This window comes from Protopterus annectens, chromosome 9.part0, assembly GCF_019279795.1.
Source record: "Protopterus annectens isolate FY-2018-M chromosome 9.part0, PAN1.0, whole genome shotgun sequence".
Classification (NCBI taxonomy): Eukaryota; Metazoa; Chordata; order Ceratodontiformes; family Protopteridae; genus Protopterus; species Protopterus annectens.
Window position 1 is genome coordinate 393,149,103 of NC_056743.1, and position 27,350 is coordinate 393,176,452.

The 27,350-nt window shown below is 35.2% G+C and overlaps 1 protein-coding gene across 2 annotated transcripts in view; it reads right to left on the reverse strand.

The window, feature by feature from the left end:
* PDGFD (platelet derived growth factor D) overlaps nucleotides 1-20,623 on the reverse strand; it is a 1,391,507-nt gene extending 1,370,884 nt beyond the window's left edge. The window contains exon 1 of one of the 2 annotated variants that reach the window (XM_044082930.1): nucleotides 19,902-20,623. In XM_044082930.1, the coding sequence (XP_043938865.1) occupies nucleotides 19,902-20,013 (112 nt within the window). In that variant the 5' untranslated portion in view covers nucleotides 20,014-20,623. The remainder of the gene's footprint in view (nucleotides 1-19,901) is intronic. The other variant, XM_044082931.1, reaches the window with a different exon arrangement.
* Nucleotides 20,624-27,350: the final 6,727 nt, after the last annotated feature.

Consider the following 27,350-nt stretch of genomic DNA (forward strand, 5'->3'; position numbering starts at 1 on the left):
ATCGAGAAAGTAAAGCTATCTCTTTTCCCAGTATTAGTACTAAAACCCTCCTGTAACACTAGCATTACATTTATGTGAATACTGGCAGTGTTACATGAAGGTTTCTGTTAAGATAAGGTGTGGGGCTGCGGTTGCGGGAAGGGGCAGAGTTACGCTAGGGTTATCATCCATTACTAAAGTGGGTAGGGGTTCGGCTCATTGCTGTCTGAATGTCTAGTCATACAAATGGAATGCAACTCTGAAATCTGTATAAAAAAATAACACAGGAAAAGTGGTAGTGAAGTATATGAGTGGTTAGGATGTCTCAACATACATTAGTAGCGTTTAGAAAAAATATGTTTCATAAAAAAAGTCTACAGCTCCTTCCTACCAGAAAATATCTGATAGGTGAAGTATTCATTTTAGTTATTCCTTTATTTTTTGTTCTGTTAAATGCACTGGGAAATAAAATGAACATCAGTATTTATATATTGACTATTAAAAATGTGGTAACATAAATAGCTGAATAAATTATCCAAAATGTCTTCAAGATGAACTGCAAAAGCTGTATACATCATATGGTAGCAATGACTCACCTTCAGTATCATTCAGTACACTACAATTACACTACTTTGCAAAAAAATAAATTATAATTACACAACAAAAAGTCAAAACAATAAAAAATACCACTCACATTAAAAACCTAAAAGCAATGGTATATAGTAAATTATACTCTAAGCAGATACAAATGAATGTGTACATATACACATGTAAATATATATATCACTTTAGGGAGCTCAATGTACCTAATTACTAATCCATCACTAATCCATCCCCTCATTGACTACAGCATTATCAGCTACAGTGCTGCATTGTGCAGCCTTAAAACAAGCCTCCTGAAACATCTTGAAAAGGTATGCTACTTCACTAGAAAATCAGACAAATGGAAAACTTGAATTATCTGGAAAAGCTTTGAAAACTGTCATTAAATTTTGTTTCTAAAGGGTTTCCTAGAGGTGATCACTGTCTTGACCTGGAGAACTACAAAATATTGAATTGGACTGTTCAATTAAGCTTGTTGATGTCCAGTAAGTTGTAAGCTTGGCACCAGTAGCTGTGACTCTTATCATCTTCAGGCTCACCTGAATGGAATACTGTATCAGTGGACTTTAATACAAACTACATTGAGAAAAGTTACTTTGTAATATACAGGTGAAAAGAGGAAATGGGAAGAGGGTGGAGTTAGTATTTTACTGCTGATAACCAGAAATGGCCAGTGAGATATAATATTCCAGCTCAAATGACAAGTGAAGCATAAACTGCATGCAAGAAAATAAACATACAGTGGCATATAAGGTATCATCTCAAATAAACTGAGTACACAAGATCATTACTGTATGACAGCTAAGTATAAATGTTATATTATTAGGTCTAAACTAAAAAATAAAAAGCACTACCCTTGAAGAATTACCATTTTTACAGGACCAACACAGGAAGGGCATTGGTTGCTGTAAGACTAACTAGAACTGCATTTTTTTTTTTTTTATAACTGTGTCTCATCATATCTTTAAATAAAGCAGCAAATGGCAACATCATGCTTAGTCTGTAGCCTGGCAGACAGGGAAGGGAAAGCTCTGCACACTTATAGGTCCATAGGTTCATAGGTGTTTACTAGGCTAATGGCCACAAGGGCTTTTTAAGCCTTGCCATGCATTCCAAATCTCTGAGAAGTTCTGATACCCTTGATAAGTGTAAGCATGGGCCTGGTAGATGAACCACTTACAGGTTACCTGTGTCCATTAGAGACATAGGTGCCAAACCAGGGATGACTTTCTGATTTTCCATCCAATTGTCCAAGTTGCACTTTAATTGGGTTAGGGAGTAACTCTGCTTGACATGGATGGGGAGCCTGTTCCATAGAGGAGGTAGTCTCTGGGATACATGCCTATCTCTCCGACAGGTTCTATTTATATCACAGGCAAGGTTTAAGTCTTTAGAATGGGTAATTCTGGTGCTGTTTGTTTTGTGGATATGCAGGAGGTCCATTAAAGTGGGGTCTGACAATGCCCTGTATGCCAGGCACAGATCTCCCTCAAAAACCTGTAGGAGACAGAATACAGGGATAGGCCTTGAAGCAGTCTGCACAGGACATTTTACTTACGCCCTGTATTCCTTTAGTGAGAAACCTTTGTGGACATTCCAACTGTTGGATATGTCTGCTTAGGTACATACCAAAGGGGGCAATGTACTCAATGATATGTCTGATGAATGCCGAAATACTGTGGGACAATGACTTCCTTGGACTTAGATGCCATACCTTTGTTTACAATTTGTGCAACATAGAATGATTTCCTCACCACTGTAGACACACGATGGTCAAAGGATAGATTACTATCTACATGTGTCCCTAAGTCCCTGACTACCGAGTCAACTCTAAGGGGTTTTTGTCAATATTATAGTTACCAGGGAAGGATGTCTTCCCAAAGGATACTATTATTCATTTCTTGCCATTTAGTTTAGTCCATGGCTCTGACAACAGTTGTTTGTCTGTGTCAGTCCCTCCTGGAGGAGATTTGCGTCAGTGTGAGATTCAATGACAGCTCCTAATTTGCAGTCTTCTACAAATTTAGTCAGCCAGAGACCACTGACATTGGCCTTGACTTTTGAGAAGTAAATGCCAAAAAGGAGTGGTCCAAGGACTGATCCCTGATGGACTCCATTTGTGATTGGCCACTTTGTAGAGGTGGACTCCCAATTCTAACTTCCTGGTTCCTGTCTGGGAGCCAGTTGGCTATCCACCGGGTGACATACGGGTTTCTACCTAACCTCTTGAGTTTGTCAATAATGACTGAGTGGGGTATGTGTCAAATGCCTTGGCCAGGTCAATCAGTGTGAATGATTTTGCCCTCATCCATAGCTTCTCAAAGAAATCCACCAGGCTGAGTAGGCATGATCTGTCCTTGACCAAACCAAACTGGATTGGGTCCAGTGACTGGAGGTTTACTATGTCTCTGTTGATTATCTCCATGATAATTCTTTCCATGGCTTTACATATAAGACTAGTGAGACTTATGGGTCTGTAGTTTCAAGGGTCTGTAGAAGGCCCACCTTTGTGCAGAGGGATGACTGTTGACTTTCTCCATTCATGAGCACAAAGTCTGTTTGCAGGCTACAGTTAAACAGGAATTCCAGAGGCCATGACAGGTCATGTTTCATGCTATTTAGAAGGCATCCTGGGATACTATCTGGGCCCACTGATGCAGTGTTCTTGGTCTTAGAGAGAGCATTAAGGACCTGTTCCCTTGTGATAGTAGAGTGAGTTATATTTGATGATATTTCCAGAGGGAAGGTTGAGGAGGAGAGAGGGGTAAATTTGGAGCTGAATTTATCAGCCAGGAGGTTTGCTGTACCTTCTTGCTCAGTATAGGCAGCTCCATTTACAATGAGTTCTGCACACAATTGTGTATTGCCTTTGAGGTTATGGGCATAGCTAACAAATGCATTGTGTCTGTTCTAGGCATGGGAGGCCAAACGTACCTGAAATTTGGCTTCAGTTGACTTTAATTGTTCTCTGCGTTGTTTGTTTAGTTTGATGAGAGTGCATTTATCCTGCTGGTTGCTGCACCTCCTAATTTTTGCCATGATTTTCTTCCACCTGTTATACAGCCTATTGATTTTGTGATCCCACCAAGGTGGACATGTCACTGAGAGGAAAATTGTTTGATAGTGACTGAGATGAACAGCACAAAGCACTGGATAGTGTGGATATGCAAGCTAAGGATTTTGTCAGAGCTAGAAAATTAAGTCTGTTTCAAAAATAAAAATCCACAGTGACCTCCTTACACAGAAATAGGCTCTCTTAAGTCTCAAGCAATGCAGAAATGATTAATAACTTGGACAACAAAAACTTAACCTGGGCATAAAACATGTTAACAATCACCTGGGCTTCATTTGCAAAGTATACATGAACACTAGCAGAAACTAAAATGAGGGGTTATTTACTATGAGTAATTCAAGCAACAGAATAGTCATACAAATATGTGGTGTATTTTACCCCCAGTGAAATTATACACGCATCTCTCTACAATGTCAAGTGACCATCCGTAGCTGTGGTTTTAACATGCTGCAACTGCAGTTACTGTATGTGAAGTACCTATGAAGGAAGGTTGTTTTTTGGATCTGTGAAGGAGCCTGTCACCACAATCAGGTGTTGTGCACCTTGCTTAGCATTGTGACCAATGGTGACTGCATATTTTGCAGGCTACAATAGCTGGTGACTGCATGTTTTGCAGGCTACAATAGCTATCTCTTACATTGCTTCTCCTACCTGTATGTGAACTAGCAGAGATGAGAAATTCTCTTTACAGAAGTACTACAGAGCTCTGTTACCCAATATTTTCTGTATAAATGTCCCCATACCTTGTCTCTCCTTCACCAAACACAACACATCATATACATACATCACCTAATACAATCAAACAGAATGCTGTCTGACTGTATTTGGTTTCAAAGAATAGAGGCTATTGTCGTCTAACCTGCATCCCTCACAAAGTTCATCTGAGTAAGCTAAAACGTACTTTAAAATTCCTGGACAACAATAACAATGTATGATACATGCAGTCTTTATGAGGTCTATGCTGATGAAACCCATGCCTGCACTCTAACTTTAGTTTGTGCATCTAGGGAGTGTTCAAGAAGAGGAAGAAGAAAAAGGCAGAAAACACAAGCACTGAACAGTTTTCCAGCCATCCTTTCCCTTTGCTTCCTCTAGTCCTTTAGCTATAAATGTTTTTCATTTTTCTGGCCTGCTCTCCTCCTCCACTACTTCACTTCCATCTCCTGTCATAGTACTAAAAAACGTCCTCACTTGTTTTGTTGCCAAAGTACACATCTATCAAATACTCATTTATAATTTGTAAATCTCACTTTCTCTAATAACTTTATGCAGATACTTTCTCTTCTCTTATCTACACATAATCCTTTCTTTTCTAACCACTCCTCTACTCACCATCTCTTCTCGGACAATCTGTCGACTTACTAATGATCATTGTCTCAACTAACCACCCTCTCGCTCTACCACTTTTGAACTTATTCCTTCCCTACTTCTCTCTCCTTTGCTTCCATCTGTCTCTCTCTAGCTTTACCTCTTGAAATTTAAATAATTTAAGCTTAGTTTTGTCACTAGATAGCCTTAGTATTTATTAGGTCACTCTGTAGTGTATTGTACTATACTTGTATAAATGACAACCTTTATGACTGTCATTTTACATTTGCTATATTTCACTATTTGTTTTTTTCTGTTTTTGTTTTCATGTAATGTTTTGGAGCTTTTCTTCTGGACTTACACTTAAAATGGATTATTACCCAGTCTGACTTTCCCAGTGAACAAATGCAAATAAAATAAAATATATAAATATATATATATATATATATATATATATATATATATATATATATTATATATATGTATATATATAATGATTACTAAAACCAGGAGCAGAAGATATATTTTGTAGAGGAGGGGAAAGGAGTAAAAGAAAAATCCATTCTTGTATTCACAGGTGAAAAGGCCTCTATTTCACTTCAGTGTATACATGAAAGAGTTCTCATGAGACAGATTTACAGATAAGCAATGATAGTTTTAAGAAAGCACAGTGTGGGTATGATTTATTACACAGGACAAAAGAAAATATGGTCAGAACAGAAGGTAGAAGCACATAAACAGGCTTGCTCCATCTCATATCCTTATTTTGAAATGAAAAATAATTTGTTATACAAGGGATTGAATACAAAAAGGAAATGCTCCACCAACAGTTACATCCAAAACCTTTTACAACACTTCTGATAAAAGTCACATATAACCAGTTTTAGGGAGGACATTTAGTGATGGTCAAAACCAAAGCTAGCAGGTTAGCTAGGTGTTATTGGCCTGAAGGAATAAAAGACATTCAGAACATATGTGCAGCTTGCCCAGAATGCAAAAAAAAAAAAAAAAAAAATGGCACCCCAACCTGGATTCAAAAGTCCCATTCAAACAAAGAGCTATGGATCTTGTAGGCCTACTGCTTACCTTAACTGCTAGTAATACATTGTAGATATTGTATGCTATGCTGCTAGGTTTTCTGAAGCAATACCCTTGCAAGTAGCCGAAAATAGTATTACTTTTCCCCAGGGTAGAAATTCTTAATGAAATACTTTTTGACCAAGAAACCCCATTTATATCCAGAGAAATGCACTAGCTTTGCCCTGGATATTTTAAAGTAAAAAATACAAAAAATTGTAAAAATTTATAGGTTACTGGAGTGCATTAATAAAACAGAAGTCTGTGTTAAAGAAGGCCATAGAACCAGATGGTAACAACTAGAATCAGTTACTTTCCTACTTCCAATTTGATAGACATCTCCATGACTTAATGGATATAACAAAAGAGACATGAGGAGCAGGAAAAAACTCCATTTGTAAGTGTAATATTGCCCTTTATAAACCTGAAAGATAAGTTAAAAATTGTAGTGCCAATAGTTTGTAATATATTCAGAAAACACAAAGAGTACACCAGGGAGTCTATTACAAAAATGCCAGACTTTAACTAGGGAACAGAGTACAAGCCACTGAAACAGAAGAGAAAAGTGAACAAAATGATCTACAAGGTAAAACAAAATCGATGGAGAAGATCAAACTAAATACACAACATAACTGTGTTAAAACATTGGAGGGAAGTTCTGTAGTCAGTCTGGGATTTATTATAGATGGATATAGGTTTGTCATAGTGTATGATGCCCCACCACTGGACCAGTAATCAAGGGGCCTCAATCCTCACCACTGGCAACAGCGGGGAACGTACACTGGGTGGATGACAAGTACACACGCTGTATTTCCAGATGCAGTTCACTGCATCAAGTGCAATTCCCCTTAAGAGCACACAGATACTACAGTCAGTCTGGGGCTGGTTTCTCCCTCTTTCTCCAGATTCCCAATAATATTCCCCGCTGGCATAGATATAGAGTTGAATCATTAGCCAGGGTTCCAAGCCAAATCCTCTAACACTTTCTCTGTCCAACCAGTGTTGTGTGTCCCTGCCCAAGTAGCTGACACACACACACACACTCTTGGAGATTTGTTTTACACATACACACACACACACACACACACACACACACACACACACACACAAACACACAGGAAAGGCTGGCACAGGTTTACAAGCTATGCCCCCTTCAGTCTTATCAGCTACTTTAAGGACATTAACAAAGGGTGTTCAATCTTACTGTGTAATGTTACTATTAATACCAATGGTAGTTTGACCAAGAGCAAGGCTATTAGGTGTGGACTACAGTGTCACCAAATAAATATGCAAGTAGTCTCAGAACTTAAAAAACAACACTGGCAACAGGAAGAAGTATAGCCACAATATTCTCTAGGTCACAAAGTTTATTTTGGACAAGAAACTGTGGATAAGTGCTTTCATCTCCGACCACTCAGAGACTTCATCAGAACAATAAGTTATTAAATTCATGTACTGTAAAAACATTTTAAAATGCACACATCCCCACTGACACATCCAATAAGCAATGAAACCGCAAATTAAAAATAACCACTTAAAGAAATAATACAAAATGTGAAAACACAGCAAATCAATGCAATATAAATGCCAAAACATAAATGTCATGTAGACATATGATTTGCACACATTATATAACTTTAAAAACTGAAACAATTATTTAAACAAACAAAAAAATAATAATCCCCCCTTTATATATATATATAGATATATAGATATTAGATAAGATACTTCATGAAAAACTTATACAGGAATTTTTTATAGGAAATAATAAAAATGAACACACCAAATCAATGTGGGTGCATAAAAACTACCTTTGTAAAGCTTTGAATTTTAGAAAATAGGAAATAGAAAAGGAGTCATTTAACCCCGGCCATTGAATCGCATGAAGTCTAACCTGACATAGGGCTTCCTGTCTCTCTAAATGTAAGGTCCATGGTTCCACCCTCATATCTACATCAAGGACTTCTAAAATAGTAAATTTAAAAGTATGGCCAGAACAATCCATAGAATGTTTAGCCAATGCATTCGTATCTCTTTTTATTTTAAGTTCCCTTACGTGTTCATACAACTTTTTAATTTCCCTTTTGTCTTTCCTATGCAAAAACAGGGAATGGCAGTACACATTGTACAGTATACTATCCTCTTTGTGTCACAAAAACATTTCTTATTTACCCTAATTTCCATATTATTAACCTAAAGCAAGATCCTTCTAAAATGAATGAACAATAACTGCAAGCGCCACATTTTTTCATCACACCCAACGGGTGTCCCTTATAATGACATTCTAGAAAAATGTTCAAGCATTTACCCCTATGGTAAACAATATTTGTTTTTTCACCCACTAACTTTCTTTATCATTCAATACAATTACCCAATTTTTGAAAAGGAACTGCAGCAGAAAATACAAACCAGGTGACCACCAGGACTGTCAGCATACAAAAAACTTTTATTCAGAACATATAGGATAAGAGCTTTCACACAAACTGTGCTTCATCAGATCCATCAATACAAGAGAACTAAAGCACTTTATAAATTGAAAGCAATTAGCAGCAACCAATAAAACCATTAAAATATATATATTAAACCTTTAGACTTACATTCAGCATAAAATCTGAAAAGACAACTGTGTTATAAGTCTACACAGATGTCTACTGTAAGCTCTATTCATGTAGGGACTTATCCATGCAGATTATGTAAGGCCTGCAGCTTTATCTCCAATGAGGCTAGATTTAAGCACCCCACCCTAGAGTATCTTTTTTACCGAGATTTTATGCTGACTGTAAGTCTAAAGGTTTAATATACTTAGCTAAGTGCAGCAATTGCACTTCATATTATGTTGGGAAGACTGTAAGGATGCTGAAGGAATGTACATTAAATCTATGCATTAGATCTATGCAACCTGGACACAGTTTTGAGTTTTTAGTACTACAGATAGTATGTATGGATAAGAGAGGTGGGGACTTTAATAATAGGCTTGAGATAGCTGAGACTAAATGGATTGTTAGGCTGCAGGCAGACAAGCTGCCTGCTATTAATGCCACTGTACCTTTAAAGCTAATTTTAAAGAAACGTAGTTTGCACCAGTAATTGTTTTAATGGTTTTATTGATTGTTGCTAATTGCTTTCAATATATAAAGTGCTTTAGTTTTCTTGTATTGATAGATCTGATGAAGCACAGTTTGTGTGAAAGCACTTATCCGACATGTTCTGATTAAAAGTTTTCTATATGCTGACAGTCTTGGTGGTTACCTGGCTTGTATTTTCTACTGCAGTTCCTTTTTTCCTACTGGGTAACCTTTGCTGGTTTGGGTATTTTTTATCTGGAAATTTTTGAAAAGGAAATTAGTTATGTGTTTACTATTCTCATTAAATGAAGTAACAAATAAACATTGAAAACTGTCCCTCCCCCACACTACCATTAAGGTGGGGGGGACTATCAGGTAAATTTTGAATTAAGCTATGAACCCCATTCACGTCCTCAATCTGATGGGTTTGAAGACCTGACAAAAGTGATCAAAAATAACCCCTCCCCATTTATTAATGACCTCTACCATAACTTCATTAATCAATTTCAGTGGGTAACCTCTTTTTAAAAACATTCCCTTAAGTAGTTCACATTCATCCAAAAAAGTTTTGAATACACTAACCACACGGGGTGCTCTCACAAATTGCCCCTTGACAACCACCCTCTTTTGTTTGTAAGGATGTGCATTCTCAAAATGGAGAAAGCTATTAGAATACATTTCTTTCCTATAAATCTGGGATAAAAAAGCCTTTGTAGCAGTGTCCTTCATCAATTTTATATCTAAATATGCAATCTTCATTTTATCAACATAATGAGTAAAACTTAAAAAAAAACTGTTGTGTGATTAATATATTCTAAAAAGTCAACGATTATATCCTCAGGACCAACCCAGAAAATAAAAATATCGTCCAAAAAATGAATATACATTTTACAATTAGTGTAACCCAAGAAGGAATCTGAGGGGGAGTTTTTGAAGATGGAGATGACCTCTACCCACGGAATGGTTGACTGTTTGTCCATACATTTAAATGCTGGAGGTGACTTTAAAGTTTTTAATTTTTCTGAAACACCTATTGATGTATTGGACTGTGACCTACTAGCAAGGGGGCTGACGTTTGTACCAGAAAAAAGGTTTTGACACAGGGGTGACCCTGGTAGATTTAAAGCACTTTATTAGGAAATATTTGTGAGAAATTATGTGAAATCAACATTCATGATTTAAGTCATGACAATTTTGTTACAGATCTTACTGAAGGGGAATGTGATAGGTTAAAAAAAAATAAGGAATAATGGAAATATTAGGATTATGAAACTGGACAAGTGGGGAGGGATTGTGATTATGAATACTACCAATTACGTTGACAAAATGAATTTTGATGGGTAAAACTTATAAAAAAGCCTTGAATAATTAATTAAATGGGTCATATAAAAAGGTGAAGAGTGGCCTAAATGACTTGTTTATAGAAGGTAGCATCACAATTGAGGAATTCAATTTATTGAATGTAACCCACCCTAGGATACCTGTAATCTTTGGAACGCCTGAAAATCCATAAGGACCTTCTAAAACCACCCTCTTGCACCCACACATTGTGGGTGCAAGATGGTCCATAACACACTGTCTTGTTAAATTTCTGGATGTTAAGCTTAAAGCTTTAGTAATGAGTGAACAGAATCTATGTAAAGACTCATAGGACTTCATTAATAGGATTAACAGATTGAAATATGATGATTCTTGTATATTTGTTATGGTTGATGTGAAATATTTGTATACGGTTATACCCCATTCTTTAGGAATGGAATGGTCTTGTGAATATTTATTCAAGAAGGGAGTCCCACAAGTCACTATAAATATTTATGAACATTTATTAGAATTAGTTTTGACTAAGAACTACATATTGTTTGAAAATGAAATCTTTTTGCAAATTCAGGGTATGGCCATGGGATCTGCTTGTGGTGGTTTATATGCAAACATTGCAATGTTACAGTGGGAGAAAAAGCTTTTATACAATTCCCCTTTTTACACTAATTGTAAATTGTAATTATTATTGGATGATACTTTTATTTTCTGGGTTGGCCCTTAGGATATAATTGTTGATTTTTTAGAATATAGTAATTACACAATGAGTTTTTTTAAGTTTTACTCAATGTGTTGATAAAATGAAGGTTGCATATCTAGATGTAAAATTGATGAAAGACACTACTATGAAGGCCTTTTTATCCCAGATTTATAGGAAAGATACATATTCTAATAGCTTTCTCCATTTTGAGAGTGCACATGCTTACAAACAAAACAGGACGGTTGTCAATGGGCAATTTCTGAGAGCAGCCAGTATGGTTAGTGTATTCAAGACTTTTTTGAATGAATGTGAACTACTTAAGGCAATGTTTTTAAAAAGAGGTTACCCACTGAAAATAACTAATGAAATTATGGTGGAGGTCATTAATAACCGGGAGTGGGGTTATTTTGCCCACTTTGACAGGTTTCAAACCCATTGGATTGAGGACGTGAATGGGGTTCATAGTTTAATTCAAAATTTAACCCATAGTCCCCCCACCTTAATGGTAGTATGGGGGGCAGTTTTCAATGTGCATTTGATACTTCATTTAATAAGAATAGTAAGCAAATAGCTAATGTCCTTTTCAAAAAATGGGTAATTTTATTGAATGATAAAAATATTAGAAATTTGATTGGTGAAAGATCAAGTATTGTTTATTGTAGGGGTAAAATTTTCTACAAAGTCATTATAAGGGACACCCATTGGGTATGATGAAAAAATGTGGTGTTTGCAGTTATTGCTCATTCATTTTAGAAGGATCTTGCTTTAGGATTAATAATATGGAAATTAGGCTAAATAATAAATGTTTTTGTTACACAGAGAGGGTAGTATACTGGGCAATGTGTACTGTCTGTCCCTGTTTTTGCATAGGAAAGACAGAGAGGAAATTAAAAAGTCATATCTATGAACACCTAAGGGACATTAAAATAAAAAGAGATATGAATGCATTGGCTAAACATTCTATGGACTATCCTGGCCACACTTTTAAATTTACTATTTTAGAAGTCCTTGACATAGATATGAGGGGGGGGGGGGCAGTGGACCTTACATTTTGAAGGCAGGAAGCCCTATGGCAGGTTAGACTTAATGAGATACAATGGCCGGGGCTAAGAGACTCTTTTTCTATTTACTGTTTTCTAAAACTCAGAACTTTACAAAGAGATTTGATGTGTTCATTTTTATTATTTCCTATAAAAATTTCCTATATATATATATATATATATATATATATATAACTATCTCTATATCTATATGTGTGTGTGTGTGTGTATATATATATATATATATATATATATATATATATATATATTTTTTTGTTTAAATAATTGTTTCAGTTTTTAAAGTTATATAGTGTGTACAAATCAGATCTCTACATGGCATTTATATTACATTGATTTGCTGTATTTTCACATTATGTATTATCTCTTTAAGTGGTAGTTTTCAATTTGTGGTCTCATTGCTCATTGGATGCTTCAATGGGGCTTGTGTGTTTTAAAATGTTTTTATAATACATAAATGTAATAACTTACTGTTCTGATGAAGTCTCTGAATGGTCAGAAATGAAAGCACTTATCCACATTTACCTGTCCAAATAAACTTTGTGACCTAGAGAATACTGCAGCTACACTTCTTCCTGTTGCCAGTGTTGTTTTTTCACTTTGTGTGTTCGTGGATTTTTACTCTCAGAACTTAAATATATCTAGACAGATCAGCTACAATGAAAGGTTTACATATATTTAGTAATAAATAATAAAAGAACAAGAAAATACTGCGTATATAATTACAGTGACATCAGAGTTCAAAATCACAGGAAATATTTAAAACAACATTGCAGGACACTCTCAAATAAAGATAGAAAAAAAATCTAAATTAAGCTTTGCTATATTCCTGACTATATCTAAGAGAGTTACTATACCCTAATAACTTACTTAAGATCAAGGCAGATGTGTGATGAATATGTTTTCTTGTCAGGTCCAAGACAGAATACAGAATGTTATCTTTCACTCAAAGACCTCTCAAATTAATATCTCAAATATTACTGCTGGACCAGCTTGCAGAATGACATAATTTCTTGTCAAGTGACTCCTAGTTCCCAGGCTCAAAACAACCATTTATGCAGCTGGTAGCATTTAGCATCTACCTGTGAGAATACATAGATAAGGGTTTTACCTCGGATCTAAGGCATATTCAGGAATTGATAAAACTATAAAACATTTCCAAGACAATACAGAAACTTCTCAGCACTGACATTGTGTCTCCTTGTTGCCAAAATGTAATTTAATTTTAGTTATTTTTCTGAAGTTAACCTTCTGTATTCCAGTTTCCACTGTTAAAATATACATTTAAACAGTTACAATAATGCATATACATTTCTGTTCATTTCTAGTAGGGCATGCTGTGGTTACATTTTAAGCACTTTGCAAAAATTTTTTTTCAACACATGTCTGTAGAAAAAGTTCGATATACACATGACATACATTTCTAATACAATTGTAACACAACCATCTTATATGAATCATGTTGATATTCACAAATGATATATCATTATTTACAAAATTCTGGATATCTGGGCTGGCAGTATACCCTTAGTGACATAGGGTATCGGGGAAATGTATCTATCTCTGTTGTTCAAATAGACAAAACCTTATTCAAGCCCCAGAAGAGGGAGGCAGAAAAGCTTTCCTTCTTTCATGAAAAAATAAAGAGTTTTTTTTTTCTCTCAGTTACCTAGTAGGAGAGTTTTAATGCAGTATTGCCTTGAAACTGTGGAGGTAGGAAAGATGAATCTCAAATCCTTTAGTATGTCACGTTCCAAAGAAAACCAATGTCTGAAGAAGTTAAAAATGTATAAACTAAGAGTTATTGAAGAGGTCCAAAGTAAATGGCATAGACAGATTGTGTTGGTCCCAAACCCACATGGTTGCAGAAGATTACATAATAATTTTTGAAACACGCACAATATGTACAGATTTGACCCTTGTCAAATGCCCATAATGGATGAGCTCGTACAGAAGCTAGGAATAGTGATGTGTTTGACCTACCTAGATTTAACCAAGGGGCACTGGCAGATCGACATTACAAGTGATGCCAAAGAGAACACATTATCCTTTACCTCTGAAGTCTTTGTTTCTCATTTTACAATGCTACCCTTTGAACTTCATGGAGCTCCTACCACTTTTAAAGGTTCGTGGACACAGTTCTGAAACCTCATGCCAGGTAGTCAGCCGAGTCCATTGGTGACACAGTACTTCATTCAGAAGATTGGCAGCATACTTCTCAGTTGTCCAGATTTTCACAGAATGTCCAGATTTTTGCCTAACAACAAATCTGTCATTTTTTTGGCAAATCACTGAGGATCAGATTCACTAAATAATGACATACATTGGAGTTTCAGACTTCATACTACTCAGAAAATGCATGCTAACAAAATTATGCTATTCTAGCAACTTTCTAAGTTTACAAGAGCAATATTTAATGTTTCCCTATTTTGGGGGCTTTGTCCCCATTATTTCAGGCTTTGTCCAGATTTCTTGTAATAACAGGTTGAGAGGTATGATTGGCAGCTGCATTTCTCCAAAACACAAACCATGCTAGACTCTTTAAAACAGGCAGGACTTATTGTTAATCCGGGCAAAAAAATAGATTTGTATGACAGAATCCAAATACTTAGTGTATGAAATTCTGAGAGGGGTAATTAGACTCCAAACAGATAAAAATAGCTTCTGTCAAAAACTGTACTATAAGTACAGATTAAAAGTATTTTTAGGATTATCATGCTGCTATGGAAAGATTTTACCCAGCTTTGCTACCATAGACTTTGAAGGATCTTAGAAATGTAGGACTTCTTCTATCCTGGCAAGGTGAACCATAAAATTAGATGAGACTTTTAAATCACTGAAAAATATCTTTTGTTTGAAGCCCCTTACTTCACTAAACCCTCTGTTGTGCTCAACAGTGCATTTGAAGCAGCGTGTTAAGAAGCACCCAGTCTGTTACCTAAGCAGGAAGTTAAAGTGTATTGGTCATGTTTAGAGGCATATTTCTTTTACAATTAATTTAATTTCTCATTATATTCCACATAATAAGGATACAAGCAATTTTGCAAAAAAATAAGATTATAAAGTGATTCTTGATATTTCTGTTTCACTATTTAATCAGGTTTTTCTTTATATCCACCCCCAAAAAATAATGTCATGGTAGGTACTGAGCAAAGATTTCCAAACAACTGCAAATCAGCGTGGTTAATAAAAACATCCTACTTCTTTGTAGGAGCTGCTTCTTCTCTAGATTGTAGCTGCTCTACTGTATCACCACATTTTAATTTTCACTGTGAAGTGATCCATCTGCAGGAACTGGTTGGTAACTGTCTTTGCAGGAAGTAAATAAATCTACTTCTGATGCATTTAACATGGAAATACAGCAGTTTATACATTAATTTTGGTTGTGAGGCACCATGGGTTCAGTCTTTCATGATGTCATGGCACAGATTTTCAGCTCTGAGAAAATATCTCAGGGGGGGCATCCTTATCAACAAAATAAAATGCAAAAACACACTTTTCTACATAAAAACATTATGAAGTGAGTGCTGCATACGGTAATGAGGTTATCTCCAACTTCAAAAGTGTGTTACATTTGCTTTAGAACATGACCACCATGCTTTACATAAGGTTGATGTCGGCTACACTGTCATACATAATTTCCCACTGACAACTAACTTCCATTCAAGATTACTTACTGGTATGAAGCTTCACTCTGATAACTATCCATGCACTCTGAAAGTGTTACACAAACATGGAAAGTCAACACCAAAGTAGTAGTTAGGTAAGCTTTAGTACTGCTTTCATTTAATTACTCCATCAGATGTAGGCCTTGCACTAGCCACTTGAATATGGATGAGTTATGTCATTCACAAACGTTGCCCCATTCAATATAGAACTGAGAGTTATATGATGGGGTGTGGTCTTTGTGACATAGTGGCTAGGAAAAATGTTACTATTTCTGCTTTGATGTGTTCTGTAAACACCATATGATATGATGTGAAGTTAATGACAGTGCATATTATTGTGGTAAACTATACAATAGCATCAAATTTGACCAACTGGTAGTTTTGTAGAAGGCAAACTCCCAGAATGCCGAAATAGGAGGTTGGTCCTCTCTTATTTTATCTAAGAAAATAGAAAATCAAAAGGGAACAGCTGGCTTATCAACCAGTCTATAATTTGTCCATCCACTTTCAATCAATTATGCATGAAGATACAACTGTTCACCATTCTACCTGTATCCCATATCACCCATATCATAGGCATATTTATCTTGAAAACATACTATGATTACTGCATCTTTTATTGTTCATTTTCAGTGAAGCGTTACTAAGCCTAAGTCTATTTTCTGGGAACACGAAGTTTTGTCACATTTATTCAAGGCTTGAAGTGTTGAAAATATTTTGGCAAAGTTGGTACGACTGACTCTTGATGTTGCTGACAAGTGTTTTATTGTACATGGTGTACTTTTGTGTTTTATGTTGAGCAATTTGGAGTAACAGGAAAGGGGGAGCTTTGATTCCATTAATACTTTTAATACTGCATAGAATTACTGTTCTGTGTACTCATGAATTTGTTCAACCTCAGAATAAGTTTGTATGGTGATTGGGTATATGGGGCAAAGCCCATACATTGAGAATGAGGGGGTCTGATAGCCGTAGATGTGTTGTAAAGTCTCAAATAACATCTTCACAGCAAAAATCGCCAACTAATAAGTAAAAAATCCATGACACTGTCAAAAGGTACACCAAATGTTTTACATCAAAGCCATACTGAGCACTTTCACCCATCATTCCATGGGCTTCTTTCCTTGTCACACTTTTCCAGCTCCTTAACTAAATACTTGCCACATTGGTGTACAGAACTAAGTGAAAGTACCAGCAGACACCACACACTCTGCTGGGGGTAATCTTGAGGTTACCCCCGGCAGAATGTGTGGTGTCTGCCAGGACTTTCACTTAGTTCTTACTCTCGGCAGAGTGTGTGGTGTCTGCCGGCATTTTCACTTAGTTCTGTACACCAACATGGCAAGTGTTTAGTTAAGGAGCTGGAAAAGTGTGACAAGGAATGAAGTGCATAGAATGATGGGTGAAAGCGCTCAGTATGTCTTTGATGTAATAAACGGCTGGTGTATCTTTTGGCAGTGTCATGGATTTTTTACTTCAAATAACATTTTGTTGCTTTAGACTTACAACTATGAAATTTCAAATTTCAGTGAGAATAAACTCTTTCATTATTCTGCATTTTCATCTGTCATTTCCATTCTCAGCACCATTACATTCTGTTAACTCCGCACTCAGATTAATATAAGCAACAAATTCTTCCACCATATGCAACACGCAGCTCTTATTCTAATTATATTAACATACCAGCATCTCCCAACCAATATTATGTACTCTGATATAATTCTTTCATGAGGCAGCATGTATATTATATTTTAGACAAAAGATACACTTGTACATTTTTGGGGGATTCCTGCTCAACAGAGGTCTTCAACCTGAGCCAGCTATATTATTCTGATAATGTTGTTAAACACATGCCAGGAAACAGATGGTTGTGTTTCTTTGTTTGCAATAAATGAGTCAAAATGCTTAGCATTGGATGTAATGGAATAAAAAAGCCTAAGACTATACTGCTGCTTCAGATATATTTCTGATAGGACTTAAAAATGGGCTCATACTGTAGGTAAATATTCTAGACTTAGTAGTGCGGGGTGCTGGCTAATCACAAAGCTATGCTTCCTGATAACACTAAATCCAAAATAGTACAACGCTTCTAATTATTCTTTGTTTGTTTGTTTGTTTCTTGCTTTTAATTATTCTAATTCAGTTAATTGTGAAGATGGTTATCTAAACAATGAATCTTATGGAGGACCTGTGCATTTGTTAAGTCTTCCAGTGAGCACTTAGTCTTTTAATCACAGAATGAGTCTTCTGTCTTTGCTCTGCAGGGACAAGTGACCTTTAAATTGGTTGTGTCACCTTGCTCTCATTTGTGTCAGGTGGCTTTTGATTCTGCAGAGCCTTATACCAACTGCAAGACTTTTACAATTACTTTGCACGTCACTGACTGTTAACTTTCCGAAGTCCCGTTTTATTTTTTTTATTCCTGCTAGGCAGCAATTTGGCTTTTATAATTCTGCTGAGGTTCCCAGCATCTGTTACTCTTATAGGGGCCTCAGACTTATTTTACTAGTGCTACAGCTCTGGTGGTGTGTTGTGCATATAAATGCATGTCTGTAACCTACACATGCATTTATACTGCATGTGTGTCATACGTATAAAGGCATGTATATATTAGAGCCAGTGGGAACAGATACAGGAGGTAAGGAGTGGAAACTGAAATTGTGAGATACACTATTAGGTTAGTCTAAGTTAACAAATCATTCTAGAGCAGTGGAAACAATGCAATTAAATCTTAATATATATTACACTTTTTTTTAATAAGTACAGTGTGTGTGTGTGTGTGTGTGTGTGTGTGTGTGTGTGTGTGTGTGTGGTATACATGCATTACTGCTACATAATGCATTGCTATCTCTCTCAATATGGGCTTTCTTTAAAGGATCAAAATTTCACAATAGATAACTGCTGATCAGTGAAGACCAGATGACTGAAGATCTGAAATACTGAACTTTGTAAACGGAGGTTGCTGTACAGTGCAGAATGGGAAATTTAAGTAGCAAGGGGTGTAGGGGGTGCAGGGGGGGCTTGCCCCACTGCAAACTCGTGAAAGAAGACATCTTCAGCTGTTAGATTTTCTTATGTTCGCTATTTCACAACTTCAATCATCTGGTCTTCGATGATCAGAGGTTTGATGTTACAAAATTTCAGTCCTTTGAAGTAGACCCATATATATATGTATATGTATATATATATATATATATATATATATATATATATATATATATATATATATATATATATATATTATATATATATATTATATATATATTGTATATATGTATATTGTATATATATATATATTATATATATGTATATATATATATATATATATATATATATATATATATATAAATATATATATATATATAATATATATATATATATATATATACACACACACACACACACACACACACACACACACACACACACACACTTCCATTAAAGAAGACTTAAAAAGGACTGAAACTTTTTTACTTTGTCTTCTCCTACCAGTTAATGAATGTCTCTTTCATCAAGAGACAGTGAGCATTTCCTCATCCATGTGGTCGAAAGATCAGAGCTGCAATTATCTCAGTAGGGGGTGCAGAGGAGTCTTATTATGGCAGACTAGAGACAGATACACACAGAGAGTTTGTGTGTGCGTGTCTGTTGATGGGTAATCAGAAAGTGAGTGCCGAAGCACTGATAACACAGATAAAATAGTTTTGTCTTTTATTCTAACAATATCCTACCATTGTCAGACAAACAATATTTAGTGGTCTCTACGTGCACGTGCAGAGAAGGTAAGGAACACTGTGGCATGAAACCACAAGCGTACTGTCTCTAACAAGTGCAAAGTGACAGAAAAATTACATCGTCGTCCTCTGTGCCACAAGGCAGCATACTGTATATTTAAAAGGAAGAATACGATAATGCATGACTTCGGTAAGCTTCACGCATTGTTAAAAGTACTAATCAGTCCCTTACTAATAGCTAAACCGGACTGATGATGTGGGGACCATACATATGTTGCACAAAACAAAAACATCGCAAAAAGGACTACATATAACTTACCATCGCGTCTAATGTGTGCAGGCAGTATAGCTTTTACAGCTCCAACTTTCGTTTTCTGGTCTCCAGAGCAAAAGATTGCCAGGACAGTTATTAAAAGACGTAACAGCCCCATCTGGACAGTTTGATGTGTGGTGAGAAATCTTTTGTAAACAACTGTGACTGTCCACTCGCCGCTTGCACAAGTCCAATTCCGTTAGGTATTGGTTATCCTCAGTACCGTCTGCGGATTTTGGACGTATGTTTAAGACTTTATGGCTGCGCAGCTCCTCCGATCTGTAACCGTCTCCTTCACTCTTTGGTCTTAGAGCCAAGCGCACAACTACCTTGCACTATGCAAAAAGTACTGAAAACAAAGCCAGTTGTGACAGGTTGAATCAAACTCTTGCAACGCTAGTAACGATAGGTCAGGACAAACCTTGGTTCATCTCTCTCTCTCTCTCTCTCTCTCTCTCTCTCTCTCTTTCTTTCTCCAAGTTAAGAATTCCCAAGACGACTTCTCATTTTTCCAGTAATGGGAAAGCACACTCAAGCAATTTAAAGAAATGCAGACAGGACAGCCTTAAGCAGGGGGAAGTAAGGGGAAACCAAATCCCTGGCTCTTGTGTCGGATGTGCTTACTGTGCGAATCCACTGCAAAGTGTAATGTGCCAGCCACTGTTAGAAACACAGACAACTTTTTTGTAAAGCATCAGCACCGGTTGATTTGCCTCTGTGCAAAGGAAATGCATGCGGATGAGGGCGGGGGACTGCTTGCTTTCACATTTAAGTACAGGGAAGAAAGAAAAATGTGTGACATGTCTAAAATGTATCGATATGAAGTTAGTGCCTCATGCAATTCACTGCTCGCATACCGAATAGCCTTTTTGGGGTACACCAGAAAGGAGTGACTAGTCCCATGTGTCTAGTGTCAATTTACTGGGCTGATATGTGCAGCAATTTTAGTAGCAGTCCACGTGGCTGGGGTTGCATTTTACTGTACAGATGTCACATGGCATGCTTGTTGGCTATTAAGTCGTCTGGCATCAGGCAGTAAATGACCTTAGGTTTATTTTTGGGCTCATTTCAACAGTAGACGGTATGATACCATAGCATGATTTCCAAGAGAAGGAAGCTGCTAAGACCCTTATTGCTAGTAAGGGACTTAGGGGCTGTTTTCGGTGTATCAGGTGAAGGATTTATAGCTCGTCTAATGTTTCTCCCACGTGAAACTACCGTGGTTTAGGCGTGTGAGTGCTCCAAAAAGGACTACATGCGAGCACTTAGATGCAGAATACTTACTGCATTTGAATCTGTTTAACATGTACAACCCAAGAACGCACTTCCTATAGTGCGATTCCATACTGACCTGAAATTACAACGATTGCATTTTACTTTTGAAGTCAAGTTTAAATAACCTGCAGCAGATTGCACTGACTTCGAATTTCAAACGCACACAGCTGACTGTAGGGACTGCAACACAGCTCAGCTGTGTCAGATTTAAATTTCCCGCTTTCATTGCCGATTTTTAGCGATTTTTTTCTGACTGCCAGTCAGAGTAAGATATAATTGATTACCGGGTTTTACGCTACATAGCTCAAGGATTATGTCTAGTGACTAAGAGGGTGAACAACATCTTGTGCTGACTTCAGATTTGTGCTCTTTCACCTCTCAACTGTCCAGATTTTCGCAGAATTTCCAGATTGTTGCCTCATATTTTTGCCTGTTTCTCATAAAATTCATGGTTTTCTGTCAAACGTTGAGGATTGAAGTCACTAAATAATGATACACATTTGAGTTTCAGACTTCATATCCTTTAGAAAATGTATGCACACACAAATCCTGGTATTCTAGCAACTAAGTTTATAAGAGCAATATTTAAAATCTGTCCTTATTTTTGGACTTTTATCACCCCATTATTTTTGGCTTTGGTAATATTTCTTGTGCTAAGAGGTCGATAGCAGTGCACTCAGTCTTTAAGCACATTCGGTAGGAACTACCGCAGTTTTACAGTTCTGTATTTTTAACAATCCAAATTTTAACATGCTTATGTGTTTTTAATATGAGTCCCACATAAACGAAACCGTTCTTTCTTTCTTTATCTTATGATACAAATATACTTGTTTCAGCAAAGCGTTACCAGATCATGCAGAAATTTCGTTCATACTATTTTATGATTAAGGTTTCTTCCCTTACAGGGATAACAAATGTGCCTTCTACATAGCATCACCCAAAATAAGTTTACCCTTGCAGATTAATTGGCAATGGGCTTGCAGCAAAATCTCATTCAATGTATTATCAAAGGAGAGTTTCCCCTTAGTCTTTCAGTCACTGAGTTGCAAGAACAGATTTACTATAGACACGTTTAATTACTAAAACAGTAAACAAACTGAATTTGAGTATCACTTTCTTATTCTTTGCAATCCCTCGACATTTTTACATTAATAGCCCATAGCAAGGGTTTGAGTTATTCTCAGAATCACGTCTAACTCTTGCTTTTGCCTAAAGACTAAATCCCACAATGATCCACACTACCCTGCCTTAGATTTATTGCTGGTGTCCCGGGGGAATTTTTTTTCTGTTTTATTTGATTGTTCAATCTCTTGGTCTGAATTCTGGTATTCAGATTGACTTTAGTACAATTCCTACTGCACACTTTGTTTATGTATTTAGTTATTTGTCTTTTTTATTTAATGGTACTGATAGTTATTTCCTAATAATATTTTTAATATTTTTGTTGAAATTATATATATATATATATATATATATATATATATATATATATATATATATATACACACACACACAGAAACAATCACATTAGCATAATAAAACAAATAACTATTTACAACAGTGTCTACACCATATCACACACTTGATTTAGACAATCCAACACTGATGATATTTATGAAATCTGTAAATGAAGGTGCAACCTCATTTTCCCAATTCTTTGTAGTAATGTGCCTGGCTATTCTTAATAAACTCCATAGAAGTAAGAACTGCGACTTGGGTACACAGCTACAAACTGGAGTATTAGACAATTCTAAAAGATTAGTAAATATACATTTTCCACACCGAAATACTTGCAGGAAACATTATTTTTCAAAACCCATAGGATGCTAGCATGTTTTGAATAAAGATTTACATCATCAACAACTAGTACCTTCTGTTTGCCATGTAATTTTAATTCTCAGAACGGTGATAAATGATCTATGTAGGCATTTCCAAGAGTAAAATCTTCAAACAAAGATGATTTTGTTTTTTGACAATATTAAAATATCTTCCCCTTCTTTTCCTTCAGAAAAAAAAAAAAAAAAAATTGTTTTTTTGGTTCTGCCATATGAACTGTGCACTGCATCTACTGAGTCAATTCTTATACTGACAATTTACTTGAATTGTTATTAAATTTATCTGTAAATCAAGTCTTGTTTTTGCTTTGTATTTTTTTTTGTGATTTTGTTATGCTGAACTCTCAGAATTTAATTTTATTTATTTACCTTTACCTTTTCTTTTCTCCCCGAGCCTCTACTGAAAATGGACATGTATCCAGTTAGACTAGCCCGGTAAACAAATGTAAAATAAATAAATAAAATAAATAAATAAATTGTTTAACAAGTGTAGTTAAAGTTGAGCAGCTCATTTAAAGAACACAACCCCAATAGTAATGTTTGATACAAAGTTCATTGTTCATAATTAGTTTTATGCATTTTGGATAGATATTATCTCTCCTCATACAATTAGAAAATTAAGAATGTATGGATATCCGTTTTTATTATATCTAACAGTAATCAAATTTAGTGAATAAATATGCCTTTTTGTTTGTGCTATATACCGTTTTCCATATGCAGATTATATGTACCCATTGACTGCTCTGTGTTAAGGTCATTGGTTTACTTTAACATCTAGTTCCAAAAGATCAAATTCTTATTTTTTTAAGCTTAACAATTTTTTTTTTTTAAATTTGGACTATCTATATATTCTGTTTTAAATGTTATAGGTAATAAATTGAAAGTCCATGCTTTTATTTCAATTTATCTATATATAACATTTCTAAATGTTTTTAATAAGTTGTTTATGTAAGTAGAACATTTTAGATTATTTGTGTTTTTAAATAAAACAGCCACTTCATATTATAATTTTAGATTTGTATATACTGCACGAATGAAGACTTAGAAAAAGTAAAATGTGATGGGCATTAAAAAACATGCAGCTGAAACCTCCTGTGAAGGCTGCCAGCCTAGCTAGATAGAATTTTGCAGACAATTCTGTGTCATTGTAAATAATAATGTGATCCACAGGCATGATTTTACAAATGTAAGAAAACTAAATGTAAGAAAACTGTGTTATATGTTTTTTTTTTATTACCGTGTTTTACGCTACATAGCTCAAGGATTATGTCTAGTGACTAAGAGGGTGAACAACATCTTGTACTGACTTCAGATTTGTGCTCTTTTACCTCTCAACTGTCCAGATTTTCGCAGAATGCCCAGATTGTTGCCTCATATTTTTGCCTGTTCCTCAGTAAAAGTCATGGTTTTCTGTCAAACGTTGAGGATTGAAGTCACTAAATAATGATGCACATTTGAGTTTCAGACTTCATATCCTTCAGAAAATGTATGCGCACACAAATCCTGTTATTCTAGCAACTGTTTAAGTTTATAAGAGCAATATTTAAAATCTGTCCTTATTTTTGGACTTTTATCACCCCATTATTTTTGGCTTTGGTCATATTTCTTGTGCTAAGAGGTCGATAGCTATGCACTCAGTCTTTAAGCATATTCAGTAGGAACTACCGCAGTTTTACAGTTCTGTATTTTTAACAATCCAAATTTTAACATGCTTATGTGTTTTTAATCTGTGTCCCACATAAACAAAATGGTCCTTTCTTTCTTTATCTTATGATACAAATATACTTCTTTCAGCAAAGCATTACCAGATCATGCAGAAATTTCGTTCAAACTATCTTATGATTAAGGTTTCTTCCCTTACAGGGATAACAAGTGTGCCTTCTACATAGCATCACCCAAAATAAGTTTGCCCTTGCAGATTAATTGGCAATGAGCTTGCAGCAAAATGGCATTCTATGTATTATCAAAGGAGAGTTTCCCCTAGTCTTTCAGTCATAGAGTTGCAAGAACAGATTTACTATAGACAAGTTTAATTACTAAAACAGTAAACAAACTGAATTTGAGTATCACTTTCTACTTCTTTGCAATCCCTCCACATTTTTACATTAATAGCCCATAGCAAGGGTTTGAGTTATTCTCAGAATCACGTCTAACTCTTGTTTTTGCCTAAAGACTAAATCCCACAATGACCCACAGTACCCTGCCTTTGATTTATTGCTGGTGTCCCGGGGGAATTTTTTTTCTGTTTTATTTGATTGTTCAATCTCTTGGTCTGAATTCTGGCATTCATATTGACTTTGGTACAATTCCCACTGTACACTTTGTTTATGCATTTATTTGTCTTTTTTTTATTTAATGGTACTGATAGTTATTTTCTAATAATATTTTTATTGAATATATATATATATATATATATATATATATATATATATATATACAGAAACAATCACATTAACATAATACAACAAATAACTATTTACAACAGTGTCTACACCACTTCTTACTACATATCACACACTTGATTTAGACAATCCAACACTGATGATATTTATGAAATCTGTAAATGAAGGTGCAACCTCATTTTCCCAATTCTTTGTAGTAATGTGCCTGGCTATTCTTAATAAACTCCATAGAAGTAAGAACTGCAACTTGGGTACACATCTACGAATTGGACTATTAGACAATTCTAAAAGATTACTAAATATAAATTTTCCACACCGAAATACTTGCAGGAAATATTATTTTTCCCCCAAATAGCTTATAGAACTTTATAATCACAACCCATAGGCTGCTAGCATGTTTTGATTAAAGATTTACATCATCATCAACAACCAGTACCTTCTGTTTGCCATGTAATTTTAATTCTCATAACGGTGATAAATGGTCTATGTAGGCATTTCCAAGAGTAAAATCTTCAAATAAAGATGATTTTATTATTTGACAATATTAAAATATCTTGTTTTTCAAGTGTAGTTAAAGTTGAGAAGCTCATTTGGAGAACATAACCCCAATAGTAATGTTTGATACACAGTTCATTGTTCAAAATTAGTTTTATGCATTTTGGATAGATATTATCTCTTCTCATACAATTTGTTTTGAAATTAGTTAGAAAATTATGAATGCATGGATATCCATTTTAATTATATCTAACAGTAATCAACTTTAGTGAATAAATATGTCTTTTTGTTTGTGCTATATACCATTTTCCATCTGCAGATTATATGTACCCATTGACTGCTATGTGTTAAGGTCATTGGTTTAGTTTAACATCTGGTTCCAAAATATCAAATTCTTATTTTTTTAAGCTTAACATTTTTTTTTAATTTGGACTAGCTATATATTCTGTTTTAAATGTTATAGGCAATAATTTAAAAGTCCATGCTTTTATTGCAAATGATGTATATATAACATTTCTAAATGTTTTTAATATGTTTATGTAAGTAAAACATTTTAGATTATTTGTGTTTTTAAATAAAACAGCCACTTCATATTATAATTTTAGATTTGTATATACTGCACCAATGAAGACTTAGAAAAAGTAAAATGTGGTGAGCATTAAAAAGCATGTAGCTGAAACCTCCTGTGAAGGCTGCCAGCCTAGCTAGATAGAATTTTGTAGACAATTCTATATAACTGTAAATAATAATGTGATCCACTGGCATGATTTTACAAATGTAAGAAAACTAAATGTAAGAAAACTGTGTTATATGTTATGTGCTTCAAAAATGTAACCACCGTGCACCCTGCTGGAAAAAAGATGATAAGTGAAGCATTTTGTGATTGCTTGATGTCAAGCTCAGAGACAGGATGTCTGGACTAAGAAATTATTTCTATTATTTTAGGACAAGAGTTAATTACTAGGTTTTATATGTAAAGTCTCCTTTATTGCTGTGGTTTCCTGGCAGGTGCAAGGTTACAAACAAATGTTAAATTTTGAGTTCTGTGAGCCTGGGAAACTTCAGCAGTGGTGTCAGAAATTATGTAATGTGAAATGACTCAGCAGTAATGTGTATATCAATTTAAGACTATCTCGTAGAGAACAATTTGACCATTTTGGATTTCGTCTCAAGCTGACAACTCACCAGGCACTTGCGTTGCTCTGTATGTAAGTAGTATTTAAAGCCGTGAGTTCTCCTAGAGTTAGATAGAAATATAGCCAGATTAGTATAGCTGTTTTCTATATTTAAGTCAGACTATCCTGCAATCTTGGTTTAAAGCCTTTTCCTGTGATTTCTGAACACTGTAATGTCATTGTGTTGAAGTAATAAGTATTGTCTTGTGTTTTTATTATTTATTAAATATTTTTAAATCATTCAACTGTGGCTGTTTTGTGTAGAGATAATTT